The sequence below is a fragment of the Arachis ipaensis genome, chromosome B07 (assembly GCF_000816755.2).
Source record: "Arachis ipaensis cultivar K30076 chromosome B07, Araip1.1, whole genome shotgun sequence".
Lineage (NCBI taxonomy): Eukaryota > Viridiplantae > Streptophyta > Magnoliopsida > Fabales > Fabaceae > Arachis > Arachis ipaensis.
The window spans coordinates 62,056,920-62,072,641 of record NC_029791.2 but is presented as its reverse complement, the minus strand read 5'-3'; the positions used below and the strand labels follow the sequence as shown (position 1 = coordinate 62,072,641).

Here is a 15,722-nt window from a genome sequence, read left to right as displayed (position 1 = left end):
CCTCTCTTTTTGTTTGTATTCCTTCTTCTTCTTCACAGATGAAAATGGAGGATCATCATTATCATCAACCCCTTGGCATGCCACCATCACTATCAACTTGCCAACCAAAATTAAATGAATGAACCAAAATTTTTTTATCCATAATCACAAGAAAATCCCAAGAACAAGGAGGTGAGGAAGAAGAAAAACAAAAGCAGCGACAATGTAACCATAAAAAAATAGAAATAACAACAATCAAATATAATTAAAACAAAAACACATTAAAGCAACAATCAAAAAGAAGAAAAAAGAAAACACCGCTATAGACGAGAAGAAGAACACCACCACAACAAAGACGAGAAGAACATAAATACCAGATCCCAATCTTAGAGAACGTATTTTGACGGAAACAAAGAGAACCCCCAAGAGAAGCACGAAGTTACAAATCTTCCTTAGCACTACTCAGAACCTTGCCATCAGGGGCGTCCATGCCTACTTCCGAGTATCGCGATAGCGACGGATAATTTTCGAGTTTCACCATCACAGTGTTTGATTTGCCGGGGAAGTCTTTGGAAAATTTCGCAGAAAATTGTTTAACCAAGAGTTTGAATTCGAACAATGTAGCCAAATCCAAAGTCTTTGTCTCTTTTGTTTCTTGTCTATAAAAATATTCATTCTTATTGTTGGTAAGAATAAAACGATGATGATGATGATGAAATTGTTTGGTGAGAAGTTAGAGTGATGGAAGAATTGAGATAGGGTAAGAGGTTGGTGATGGTGGGAGTTGGGGGTAAGAGAGGATGGTATTAGAGTTTGTGAACAAAGGGTAAATTAAGGATTTTATCAGCTCATTAAGTGTTCATCTAAATCTATTGCACTTGGCCAATCAAATGGTGATCTAACTCGGCATATCACAATTCTCCAAGGAATTCTTTTGCATTAGGAGAGCATTGATGCGTGAGCATTTTGTACCCTTTTTCTTTCATTTTTAGTTATTTTTTATTAGATTTTATTTAATCTCATAGTATTTTAGTGCGAAAATCTTCTTTGGATACTACTTTGAGTTGTTTTAGTGTTTTTTTATTTCAGGTGAAATTCGAAGCAATTTGGCAGAGTTTGGAGCAAAAAGAAAAAAAAAGCTTGCAGCACCCCCCTGGGCACTAAACGCCCAACTGGCGTTTAGCGCCAGCAAGGGACACAAGCCAGCAACGTGCTACCCCCTCTAGGGCGCTAAATGCCCATCTGGCGCTTAGCGCCAGCAGTGCTGACCGAATTCACTCTCTCTTTGGGCTTCCCAAGTGGATTTAGCATTTATTAGTTATATTTTATTTTCTTTTGTAATTTTTATTTACAAACAATATCTTTTAGTCTTAGGATTTTATTTTTTATTTTTCTGAATCAAATTAGGTTAGTATAAAAGGGAAAAGATCTCTTGTATCTTATCTTTTTCGCACTTTTCAGAATTTTGTTTGTTATTTCCTTCTCTTTTTTGTAATTTTTATTTACAAACAATATCTTTTAGTTTTAGGATTTATTATTTTATTTTATTTTATTTTTCTGAATCAAATTAGGTTAGTATAAAAGGGAAAAGATCTCTTGTATCTTATCTTTTTCGCACTTTTCAGAACCCTAATTTTTGTTTGTAAGTCATGAGCAACTAAACCTCTTTGCTTAAGGTTAGGAGCTCTATTTATTTATATGGATTAAGACTATTATTTTTCTATTTTAATTAATGTACTGATTCAATTTTAAGGATTGTTTTCGTTCTTAATCTTATGAATCTTAGTGGAACGAGAGTATGACCCCTTTTTCTACATGAGTTCTTGTGATTCTCGAGAGAGTTATCTCGCTTGAACAACAACTTGAAAAGAAATTCCTCCTAAATTGCTAATTACATGAACTAATTGGGATATGTAACATATAATCCTGTTAGCTTTGGGTAATAAGTGTTTTTGTGGCCATAAACTATTTTTTGAACTTAACTCTCTAATCGGAATTAAGTGACCACGAGAGTGGCGGTTAATGAAGGTTGGAGGAGGCTAAATCACTAAGAGATTAGGGTTTAGATATTTATAGTTTGCTATGGAATAAATCATGCATTGTTAAAATAGTTGGTAAGAACTTTTAAACCAGAAAAGTAAACATCTCCGAAGCCTTAACTGTTTTTCTCTCACTATTTTACACCAAACCTCTTAATTGCTTTCTTTACTTTCTTGATTACTGTTTTATGCATTTTCAACCATCAGCAACCTTTTTCTGTTCGCCTGACTAAGCCAGTTAGATAACCATTGTTGCTCAGTCCATGATGTACCACTATTTCGTGGTACATCTTGTACTTAATTGAGTGGATTTTATCCACTAAACTCACACTTATTCATAGAATTTGCATGTTTTACATTTTCCTTCCTAATTTTGTGTTATGATTGAAAACATGTTTCTTTGGTCTTAAATTTGCTATGTTTAATCCTCTTTTATTACCATTCGATGCCGTAATATGTGTGTTAAGTGTTTTCAGAGATTACAGGGCAGGAATGGCTTAGATGATGGAAAGGAAGCATGCAAAAGTGGAAGGAATACAAGAAACTGAAGGAACTGCTAAAGCTGTCCAGCCTGACCTCTTGGTACTAAATCGACCATAACGTGAGCTCCAGAGATCCAAATGAGGCGGTTCCAGTTGCGTTGGAAAGCTAACATCCGAGGCTTCGCAAAGATATATAATTTTCCATAGATTCTCCGAAGATAGGAGACGTGCACGCGTGGATCACGCGCATGTGTGACCTGGAGAAAATTCAATCCACGCGTACGCGTGACTTTGCCGCGTGCTGGACGTATCAGAAATCGCTGGGGGTGATTTTTGGGCTGTTTCTGACCCAGTTTTTGGCCCAGAAAATACATATTAGAGGCTATAAATTGGGGGGAATCAATTCATTCAACGATTATTCATAATTCACAATTTTAGATTTTAGATGTAGTTTTCTAGAGATAGAGGTTCTCTCCTCTCTCTTAGGTTTTAGAATTAGGATTTCTCTTAGTTTATGGTTATTTCTTCATTTTAGGTTCAATGTTCCTTTAATTTTAGTTTCTCTTCTACTTTTATTTACTATATTACTTTAGTTGCTCTATTTCTCTTGGTAATTACTTATTTAGCTAAATTGGCTTATGAACTTCCCATGTTAGATTTAAATTTATGTTTAATACAAATTGAGGTATTTCAGATTTATATTTGCTTTCTTCTATTTATGATATAAATAATTTAGATTTTTTCCCTTTTGGCTTTGGTTGAGTAATTGGTGACACTTGAGTTGTCAAACTCAGCTGTTGATCGAAAATTAGAAGTTGCTGATTGAGTTGGATCCCTCTAAAGCTAGTCTTTCCACAGGAGTAGACTAGGACTTGAGGAATTAAATTGATTAGTCGACTTGACTTTCCTTTATTTAGTAAGGGTTAACTAAGTGGGAGCAATAACAATTCTCATCACACCTGATAAGGATAACTAGGATGGATTTCCAGTTTTTATACCTTGCCAAGAGTTTTTCTAATTATTAATTTATTTCTTTATTGCCATTTAAATTACTTGTTCCCTATTTCAAAAACCCAACGATACTTTTCCATTACCAAAAATAAATCATACTACCCTGCAATTCCTTGAGAGACGACCCGAGGTTTAAATACTTCGGTTATAAATTTTATTGGGTTTTATTACTTGTGACAACCAAACTTTTGTACGAAAGGATTCTCTGTTAGTTTAGAAACTATACTTACAACGTGATTATTTTTATAAAATTCTTTACTAGCGGAAAGTCCAGTTCGTCAGTCCATCAATCCTCGTGGGATCGACCCTCACTCACCTGAGGTATTACTTGCCGGTGTACTTGCCAGTTAAGTTGTGAGAATTCTAAATCCCGCACCAAGTTTTTGGCGCCATTGCCGGAGATTGTTTTTTATTGACAACTACTAGTTGTCTAGTTGTTTAGATCGGGTATTTTCTTTTCCTTTTAATTTTTGATTTTTAATTTTGTTTATTTTCTGTTAAGTTATGATTTTAAGTTTCGTGTCCCTTTAGTGTTTTCCCCTTTTTATTTTTCGAAATTTTTAGTGTTTTTCTGTTTTTAGTTTTCGAAAATTTTAAGTTATTTTCTCATTCTTATTTTTGAAAATTTTAGTTTAATAGCTTGCTTTAATTTATTTTATTTCTTATTTTTTTTAGATATCTCACTAGGAGCTGTCTATACTTTGACTTAGAGACTCCCACTTTTCTTTCTCTCTTGTTTGTTTATGAGCAGGAACAGGGATAAAGAACCACTTCTTGAGTTTGATTCTGAACCTTAGAGGACCTTGAGGCGGCGCTTGCAACAAGCTAGAGCTTACAAAGGCAGAGAGAACCTCGAGAAAACTTTTGAGAAGGAAGCTGTGGATGTTAATGGTGGAAACCCTAACACTTATGAGAATGCAAGGAGAACACTTGGCTCATACACTGCACCCACTGCTGACTTCTATGGGCGCAGTATAGCTGTACCTGCCATTGGTGCCAATAATTTTGAGCTTAAGCCTCAACTGATCACTCTATTGTAGCATAATTGCCAGTTTCATGGACACCCGAAAGAGGATCCTAATTTATTCATCTCTAACTTCTTGCAGATCTGTGACACTAAGAAAACAAATGGAGTGAATACCTTAGAGAAAAGTAGTGGCTTGATTCTCAGCCTAAGGAGAGCCTGGACACGTGGGACAAGGTGGTCACTGGATTTTTGACCAATTTTTTTCCACCACAGAAGCTGACTAAGCTTAGGGTGGATGTCCAAACCTTCAGACAAAGAGATAGAGAGTCCCTCTATGAGGCATGGGAGAGATACAACCTGATGATCAGGAGGTGCCTTTTTGACATGTTTTCTGAATGGACCAGGTAGCAGATCTTTTATGATGGCCTTTCTGAGATGGCCAAGATGTCACTAGACAACTCTGCAGGTGCTTTCCTACACTTGAAGAAGACGCCTGAAGAGGCTAATGAGCTTATTGAGATGGTTGCCAATAACCAATATCTATGCACTTCTGAGAGGAACCCTATGAACTTTAGGACTACTCAGAAGAAAGGAGTCATGGAGGTGGACACACTGGATGCCATCTTAGCTCAGAACAAGATCATGTCCTAGCAGATTAGCATGATCTCTCAGCACTTGAGTGGGATGCAAGTCTCAGCTGTCGATACTCAAGATGCATCCTATGACATGAATGGAAGCTACAACCAAAGGGATGCTTGTGGCCATGCTCAACCCACTATTGAGCAAGTTAATTACATGTGAAACTCTTCTAGAAATCCCAACAATGATCCATATTCGAATTTTTTCAATCAGAGATGGAGGAATCATCCTAACTTTGGGTGGAGAGAGCAGCCACAAAAGCCCCAATAGAGCTTCAACAACAACCAGGGTGGATCCAATTAGAATAGGATCAATAACCGACAGTTCCATCCCTCTTAGCAGCAACAAGAACACTCTCAGAGTCAAGACACTCCTGACTTAGCCACAATAGTTACTGAACTTTCCAAGATCGCTCACAACTTTATGCAAGAAACAAGAGCTTCAATTCGGAACCTGGAAGTACAAGTGGGTCAGCTGAGCAAGAGGATACCTGAGAGACCTACTAACACTCTTCCTAGTAACACAGAAGTAAATCCAAGAAAAGAATGTAAGGCCCTTGCCATGACCAAGGATGCCGAGCCTAAGGAGGTGCATGCTGTTGAGGAATTGAAGGAAGAAAAGACTCAAGAAGAGGCTAGAAGTACATTCGTACACGCCACATTAGTGGCACAGGAGCCTGAAGTACCACACCCTCAGACGCTTTAAGAAGAGACCAAGGATGAGCAGTTCGCTCAGTTCTTGGAAATCTTTAAAAGGTTACACATCAATATTCCTTTTGCTAAGGTGTTGGAGAAGATGCCTCCCTATATAGCCTTTATGAAAAGCCTACTCTCTGAGAAGAAGGCCTTGAAGGAAGATGAAATTGTGGTCTTGACCAAAGATAGCAGTGCATTAATACAGAGGAAGCTACCCAAGAAGATGCTTGATCCAGGAAGATTCCTAATTCCTTGTACTATTGGGAATATTACTTTTGAGAAAGCATTGTGTGGTATTGGTTCAAGTATAAATTCGATGCCTTTGTCTGTGATGAAGAAGATGCGAATCCAAGAAGCACAGGCAACAAGGATAACCCTGCAAATGGCAGACAAGTCTCTGAGGCAAGCATATGGGCTAGTGGAGAACGTACTGGTCAAGGTTGGAGAGCTATTATACCCTGCAGATTTCGTGATACTTGACATGGGAGAGGATACAGATGATTCCATCATCCTAGGAAGGCCATTCCTAGCCACTGGAAGAGTCGTCATTGATGTTAAGAGAGGTGAATTGGTGTTGAGGTTACATGAGGATTAACCCCTAACCATGGAGGAAAGTCAAGAGGATGGATTAACTTGATTCCACAAGTCCTAACCAAATCCTAGAGGAAAGACTAGCTTTAGTGGCATTCAAGTCAATTAACAACTTCTAATTATCAATCAACAAAGGAGTTAGATAACTCAAGAGTCACTAATTACTCTACCAAAGCCAAGAGGAGAAAAATCTATTCTACAATCCAACCAAGCATTTTATCAAACACTTGGAATGCATAAAAGGAAAATAAAAGGAATTAAACAACAACAAAGCAATTCAACAATAAAGGAACATGAATCATAAATTGAATTAAAAGAGAAATAGAAGAAACAAAAATGCATCAATATAAAAGTAAAGAATTACAAGAATTATATGCTAAACTAGAGAGAGGAGATGTAGAAGAAGAAGAATTACAAAAGGAAGAGTAAATCTAAGCATGAAATTAACCTAGATTTAAGAAATCCTAATCTAGATCTAACCTAATCCTAATTCTAGAGAAAAGTGAGAGCTTCTCTCTCTAGAAACTAACTTAGTGAATATGGTTTCGATTGGGATGCCATTCTCCTAGTCATTGCCAACCCGGAATCTTTTTGGATCTAAGGAAGAATGAGACCCCGACCCAAGGGTATTGACGCACGTTTTCTCACTGTGGAGGCTCAAGCATGGGCCCAAACCTTATCCCATTATGATCTTCCAAGCACCCACGGGTCATCTATCACCGCAGAGCTAGCCTTGTTGGTTTGGTGCATACTTACAGAGAAACGGGTCAATCTCCCTCTTCTCATCTGACAAGCCATGGGTTGTGTCCATGCTAGAAGAAACCTACCCTTTCCTGCTTTGGTGATTGAGTTAGTTGCTGCTGCTGGTGTCCCTCGGGAGACCAAGGACCGAAAGGCACTAATTCTGGTAGATGGCGATGTCGTCCCATCCGAAAAATATCTCAAGCCTCCGGCGGACACCGGAAACCTTGACATTGCTATTCTCGTGGGCATCCCCACCACTTCATCCGCACCACCTACATCATCCCACCAACGCCTTGAGGATCTCCATAAGAAGATGGACCGATATGAACGGCGGAACTAACGCCGGTTTGCTTATGTAAAGAAGCTCTTGAGTTTTGTGACCCTACCTATGGAGGAACCGGAGATTTCCACTTCCACCTCGAACTTGAGTGAAGATAGCTTGGATGGAATGGATAATGGAAGCCCCAAGGCCGATCGCCCCTTGCGCCTCACCAATAGCACCGAGAACGGTACAAATTCTTAAGTGTGGGGAGGTCGTTCGACCGGTCTCCGTAGGTAACACCCAAATAAACCTTGATTTTCTTTAGGTAATTAGGATAGATTGCATGGTTAGGTTTTGCTTTTTGAACACCTTTTGCATGATTAGTATTTCTTGTTAGGTCTACTTGGTTAGTGTAATGACTTTCTTTCCAAGCAACTATAATTTTTGGGGCAACCCTACCAATTTGAAAATTTGTTGCCAAACTTGCTTGGGGGATGTATTTTGGAACATGGTTTAGAGTTGAGAACACAAGCAAGTGAGACTTGAGCCAATTGTGTGGTTACATCTTATAACCACTTATCTTCCTTCTTGTGTGCAATGTTCTCCTTCTATGATTGTAATCCATGATTTGCTTGACTCTATATGTCCATTATTGTGTGTATGAATGCATGTATGTGATTGAGGCCATCATTTCACTTAGCCACTTGCCCAAATAGCCTTACCCTACAACAACCTTTGTTAGCCACTTTGAGCCTACAATTAACCCACTTGTTCTTAATTTTAGCACATTACAAGCCTAAGGCAGAAAACCATAAATGTCCTTATTTGAATCTTTGATTAGCTTAGGCTAGAGTGTGTGTGTCATTCAAGTGTGGGAAGTGGGGAACATTGGTTGGGGTAGGAGCATGTTTTTGTTTTTATGAAAAATATTGGAAAGTGGGTACATACTCATGTGTTTATTGAATATGTAAACCATATGCATTGGTACTTTTGTATATGAATAGAAAGAAGAGAAAAATGAACAATGAAAAAAAAGGGAAAAAAATATAGAAAGAAAGAAAAAGGGGACAAAATGCCCCAAAGTAAGACTCAATAACAATCAATGCATATGTGTAGTGACCAAAGGCGAACATGTGACTATATGAAAAAAGTGAGGGATGGGTAGTTAGGTTAGCACTTAAATGTATAGGTTGTATATAGGTTAGGTGGGATGCCTAGGTTAATCAAAGATTCAAATTCTAGCCCACTTATCCGTATATACATATCTCGGCCTTGACCCTAGCACCATTACAACCCAAGAAAAGACCTCATGATATGTGTATGCATGCATGGAATAACTGTTGATTGTTAGAGGAAGAACAAATTTTGGAAAGCATGAAATAGAGGAGAATCGAGTGATCAACCCTATACACCAAACGAATAGAGTGTAAACACTTCCGGTGAGGGTTCGAGGCTCGTTTCCGTGTTCCCGGCTCTCGCGAGCGTTCTTCATGCAAGTTACGCGCACTTCACTTTGATGAGTGGAATTGGTAGAGTTCATATATTGTTTATCATTTTTCCCTACTTGATTATAGATGTGCCTTGGAAGGATAATTTGCTCTTGACCAAGTAGATAGTAGCATTCATTTTAGTTGCATTCATATAGGTAGATTGAATCTCATAAATCCCACTCTCTTGTGATTCTTTTGTCTTTGGCTCTCTTTTAAGCATGAGGACATGCTTGGTCTAAGTGTGGGGAGGTTGATAAGCCCCGTTTTCAGGGCTTATCTTGTATGGATTTTGAGGGTTCTATCAATATTCTTTTGCACTTATTCATATAAAATGCATGGTTTTGTGTTTTCTTCCCGATTTTGCTTCATGGATGAAAATATGCTTCTTTTACAATAATGTGTTATATTTGAATCCTCTTATATTACCATTCGATGCCGTTATCTGTTTGTTAAGTGATTCTAGAGTTTATAGGGCAAGGATGGCCTAGAAGAGAGGAAGGAAGCATACATAGATGGAAGGAGCATGGAAACTGAAGCTTTGGAGATCGAGCAGCGACGCGCACGCGTACCTTGCGCGTACGCGTGGATGCGCGCTACTGGATCGGCGCGAGGAAGCCAAAGCTAGAAGCCGGCGCATTTGCGTAGCTTAGCCAGAACCTCATGGACACGCACGCGTGCTTGGCGCTTGCGCGTGGATCATGAAAACCCTAGGGACGCGCACCGTGCTGTACGCGTACGCGTCGGTACCGGCACGTGATTTTTAAGTGAAAACGTGCCCAGCGAATTCACAGAAGCTATGGGCCCAATTGGAACTAATTCTGGCACTAAAACCCATAAGAAGACCAAGGGATGAGGGGATTCCCATTCATTCATTGATTTTTAGATATTTTCTAGTTAGTTTTGGAAGTTACATTTGGTAGAGAGAGAAACTCTAGCTTCTCTCTAGGGTTTTGCTTCTCAAATTGGAATTCTCTTGTATCCATTTTGACAATCTTGACGTAGCCGTCCTCATGGGCATCCCCGCCACTTTATTCGCACCACCTAGATCATCCTACCAACATCTTGAGGATCTCCATAAGAAGATGGACCGATATGAACGGCGGAACTAACGCCGGTTTGCTTATGTAAAGAAGCTCTTGAGTTTTGTGACCCTACCTATGGAGGAACCGGAGATTTCCACTTCCACCTCGAACTTGAGTGAAGATAGCTTGGATGGAATGGATAATGGAAGCCCCAAGGCCGATCGCCCCTTGCGCCTCACCAATAGCACCGAGAACGGTACAAATTCTTAAGTGTGGGGAGGTCGTTCGACCGGTCTCCGTAGGTAACACCCAAATAAACCTTGATTTTCTTTAGGTAATTAGGATAGATTGCATGGTTAGGTTTTGCTTTTTGAACACCTTTTGCATGATTAGTATTTCTTGTTAGGTCTACTTGGTTAGTGTAATGACTTTCTTTCCAAGCAACTATAATTTTTGGGGCAACCCTACCAATTTGAAAATTTGTTGCCAAACTTGCTTGGGGGATGTATTTTGGAACATGGTTTAGAGTTGAGAACACAAGCAAGTGAGACTTGAGCCAATTGTGTGGTTACATCTTATAACCACTTATCTTCCTTCTTGTGTGCAATGTTCTCCTTCTATGATTGTAATCCATGATTTGCTTGACTCTATATGTCCATTATTGTGTGTATGAATGCATGTATGTGATTGAGGCCATCATTTCACTTAGCCACTTGCCCAAATAGCCTTACCCTACAACAACCTTTGTTAGCCACTTTGAGCCTACAATTAACCCACTTGTTCTTAATTTTAGCACATTACAAGCCTAAGGCAGAAAACCATAAATGTCCTTATTTGAATCTTTGATTAGCTTAGGCTAGAGTGTGTGTGTCATTCAAGTGTGGGAAGTGGGGAACATTGGTTGGGGTAGGAGCATGTTTTTGTTTTTATGAAAAATATTGGAAAGTGGGTACATACTCATGTGTTTATTGAATATGTAAACCATATGCATTGGTACTTTTGTATATGAATAGAAAGAAGAGAAAAATGAACAATGAAAAAAAAGGGAAAAAAATATAGAAAGAAAGAAAAAGGGGACAAAATGCCCCAAAGTAAGACTCAATAACAATCAATGCATATGTGTAGTGACCAAAGGCGAACATGTGACTATATGAAAAAAGTGAGGGATGGGTAGTTAGGTTAGCACTTAAATGTATAGGTTGTATATAGGTTAGGTGGGATGCCTAGGTTAATCAAAGATTCAAATTCTAGCCCACTTATCCGTATATACATATCTCGGCCTTGACCCTAGCACCATTACAACCCAAGAAAAGACCTCATGATATGTGTATGCATGCATGGAATAACTGTTGATTGTTAGAGGAAGAACAAATTTTGGAAAGCATGAAATAGAGGAGAATCGAGTGATCAACCCTATACACCAAACGAATAGAGTGTAAACACTTCCGGTGAGGGTTCGAGGCTCGTTTCCGTGTTCCCGGCTCTCGCGAGCGTTCTTCATGCAAGTTACGCGCACTTCACTTTGATGAGTGGAATTGGTAGAGTTCATATATTGTTTATCATTTTTCCCTACTTGATTATAGATGTGCCTTGGAAGGATAATTTGCTCTTGACCAAGTAGATAGTAGCATTCATTTTAGTTGCATTCATATAGGTAGATTGAATCTCATAAATCCCACTCTCTTGTGATTCTTTTGTCTTTGGCTCTCTTTTAAGCATGAGGACATGCTTGGTCTAAGTGTGGGGAGGTTGATAAGCCCCGTTTTCAGGGCTTATCTTGTATGGATTTTGAGGGTTCTATCAATATTCTTTTGCACTTATTCATATAAAATGCATGGTTTTGTGTTTTCTTCCCGATTTTGCTTCATGGATGAAAATATGCTTCTTTTACAATAATGTGTTATATTTGAATCCTCTTATATTACCATTCGATGCCGTTATCTGTTTGTTAAGTGATTCTAGAGTTTATAGGGCAAGGATGGCCTAGAAGAGAGGAAGGAAGCATACATAGATGGAAGGAGCATGGAAACTGAAGCTTTGGAGATCGAGCAGCGACGCGCACGCGTACCTTGCGCGTACGCGTGGATGCGCGCTACTGGATCGGCGCGAGGAAGCCAAAGCTAGAAGCCGGCGCATTTGCGTAGCTTAGCCAGAACCTCATGGACACGCACGCGTGCTTGGCGCTTGCGCGTGGATCATGAAAACCCTAGGGACGCGCACCGTGCTGTACGCGTACGCGTCGGTACCGGCACGTGATTTTTAAGTGAAAACGTGCCCAGCGAATTCACAGAAGCTATGGGCCCAATTGGAACTAATTCTGGCACTAAAACCCATAAGAAGACCAAGGGATGAGGGGATTCCCATTCATTCATTGATTTTTAGATATTTTCTAGTTAGTTTTGGAAGTTACATTTGGTAGAGAGAGAAACTCTAGCTTCTCTCTAGGGTTTTGCTTCTCAAATTGGAATTCTCTTGTATCCATTGGTGAGATCTATTGTCAATTCAACTCTACATTGCTTCCAATTGTAGATCTAGATTCTCCTACTCTCAATTTAGTTCTTGTTGTTCAAGTTACTTGTGGATCTTAACTTTTGGATGTTGTTGCGTCTATTTCCTTTAATACATTGAGGTAATTTCATGTTCCTAGTTGTCAATTGTTGATTGTTGTTAATCCCTTGTAGTGTATATCTTTGATTGCAAGTTTACTCTTAATTTTACAATGTCTTTCATCCTTGCTCTCCAAGTGTTTAAGAAAATGCCAACTTTAACTATGGAGTAGAATTTTCCTACTTGGCTTGGGAGTTGAGATATTGGAGACACTTGAATTATTAATATCCTTTGTTGATTATCAATTGGAGATTGCTAATTGGTTTGAATGTCACTAAAGCTATACTTTCCTAGGGTTAGACCAGGACTTGTGAACTCAAATTGGTTACTTTCACTTGACATTCCTTAATACTAGAGGTTAACTAAGTGAAGCAATGCTTAATTGTGATCACAATTGATGGAGATAATGATGATAGAAAGTCTAATCCTCACTTTTAGCCAAGGCTTTTACATCACTTGACTGTCATTCACACTATTGGCTTGTTCCTTTCTTGTATGAAACTCCAAACACCAATACACTTTCTAACCAACAATGTGCATCATGGAGCACTCCTAGAGAGAATGAATCGGGACTCATACTCTCGGTTATTGATCTTAGATTGTTTGATGTGGAATTGTGTGTCGGTTTAGACTATACTACGATTGGATTTATTGACAAATTCTACACTAGCATAAAATTACTCATCAATTACATGGTTTTCAAGGTATTTAAACCTCTACCAATCTCGGAAAAACGAGGTACTTACATACAGAGCTCAATACTTAAGCCTTATCCCTTGATGAAAAGCCATACAGTTCTCCTTGATATCAAGCCTAAGTTTAGTATCGGGCATCCACCACCCACCAAGGAATAAGGCCCCAATTGAGGACTTCTCACCTAACATGAAGGTGGTGTTCATTAGAAGTCCAGTCATACCACATACTGTGAATAGGATCCTGTCTCTGGAGCATGTTGAGCTGATTCATGAGAGCACAGGAAAGAAGTTCACAATGAGGGTGAAGATCTGAGCCTCTATGACCCTCCTCCTTAAAGAAGCTGACCGTCAAGCTAGTGACAGTAAAGAAACGCTTATTGGGAGGCAACCTAACCATATGTATCCTTAAGTTTATTTTACCTTTGTTTCCATTTTATTTTAGTTTGATCTCATTTTATTTTTCATTAATCTTTAAAGTTTTCCTAGGTTTTCTAATGTTTGTGATCCGATGAATCCATATTTTATGATAATTTTTTGTTAGAATTGAGTGGATTTCATCATGCAAACCTACACTTATTCCCTTAAATAGCATGCTTTTGAGTTTTCCTCCTTATTATGCTTGATTATGAAAACATGCTCTTTTATGCCAAATTTGACCTATTTTAATCTATTTGCCTTCCATTCAATACCTTGTTGTCGTTTGTGAGGGATTTCAGATGTATAAGGTATGAATGGCTTGGTGAGAATGGAAGAGGAGCATACAAAGAGGAGGAAGCATGAAGAAACAAAGGAGAAGAGCATCGCGATGTGTGCATGTGCACAGTGATGAGGCCATATTTTCTGGTATATTTTAGTTTGATTTGAATGGATTTCATCATATAAACCCACATTTATTCATCCAAATAGCATGCTTTTGTGTTTTCTCTCTAGATTGTGCCTAAATGTGAAAACATGCTATTTTGTGCTTATTTTAATCACTTTTATCTCACTTTTATGCCATTCGATGCCATGACATGTTTGTTGAGTGATTTTTATGTCCTAAAGGCAAATTTGGCAAGGCAAAAGTGGAAGGAAGCATGTACAAAGGGAGAAAACATGAAGACCACAAAGGAGAAACACACATTGGAGTGTGCGTGCGCACAACCACCTGTGCGTAAGTACAAAAGCCACAAAACCATGTGTGCATACACACGACAACCTGTGCGTACGCACAAGAAGAAAATTAGCATGTGTGCGGACACACACACCTGTGTGTCTGCACACGTCCCAGTGCGTGACTCATTTATTGCAAATCACTAGGGGCGATTTTTAGGCCTCCAGGGCCCAATTTTGGGTCTTTTTGAAGCTACTTGAGTGCTATATGAAGGAAGGCCTTACTCCATGTGAAGGGGTGATGAGCGGATATTTTATACGCTTTTTGGGGATAATTTCATATAGTTTAGAGTATGTTTTAGTTAGTTTTTAGTCTATTTCTAGTAGTTTTTAGGAAAAATTCATATTTCTGGACTTTACTATGAGTTGTGTGTTTTTCTGTAATTTCAGGTATTTTTCTGGCTGAAATTGAAGGAGCTGAGCAAAAATCTGATTCAGGCTGAAAAAGGACTGCTAATGCTGTTGGATTCTGACCTCCCTGCACTCAAATTGGATTTTCTGGAGCTACAAAACTCAAAATGGCATGCTTCTAATTGCATTGGAAAGTAGACATCCAGGGCTTTCCAGCAATATATAATAGTCCATACTTTGCACAAGGATAGACAACGTAAACTGGCGTTCAATTTTAAAAACCTTTTTCAAAAATAATTTTTCTATTAAATCCTGTGCCAAATCTTAAGTTTGGTGTTTTCAAAAATAATCTTTCTTAAAATTTTTTAAGGTCCCATAACTCATTTGGCTAGAACATCAATTTGATTGGGTTAGAATCTTTTATACTCTTTTCAAAACCTTCTTTTTTTAAAAAAATATTTTTTCTATTAAATCTTGTGCCAAACTTTAAGTTTGGTGTTTTCTTGTTGATTCCCCTTTGATTTTCGAAAATTTTGGTTTGGTTTTCTAAAAATTTTAAGTTTGGTGTTCTTCCTTCATGTTCTTGTGTTCTTGTGAGTCTTCAAAGTGTTCTTGAGTTTCCTTGTGTCTTGATCTTAAAATTTTTAAGTTTGGTGTTCCTTGGTGTTTTCCCTCCAAATTTTTCGAAAACAAGGAGCATTAGATCTAAAAAATTTTAAATCTTGTACTATCTATTGTTTTTCTCTCTCCTCACTAAATTCAAAAATATCTTTTCAAAATATCTCTTCTAACTTCCTAACTTCTTATCTTTTCAAAATTTGTTTCAACTAACTAACCAACTTTTTGTTTGTTTCTTAACTTTTTCAAAACTACCTAACTAACTCACTCTCTCTAATTTTCGAAAATATCTCCCCTCTTTTTCAAAAAATTTCTGTTTTTTTTTAACTAATTATTTTTAAATTTTTTTTACGAAAAAAAAAAATTTATTATTTCAAA

At 38.3% G+C, this 15,722-nt stretch overlaps 1 protein-coding gene across 1 annotated transcript; it reads left to right on the top strand.

Moving 5' to 3' along the window:
• On the top strand, positions 5,541-6,407 carry LOC107607292. The gene is made up of 2 exons (XM_016309262.1): positions 5,541-5,798; positions 5,901-6,407. Exons 1-2 carry the CDS (start codon positions 5,541-5,543, stop codon positions 6,405-6,407), a joined length of 765 nt encoding a protein of 254 aa, XP_016164748.1.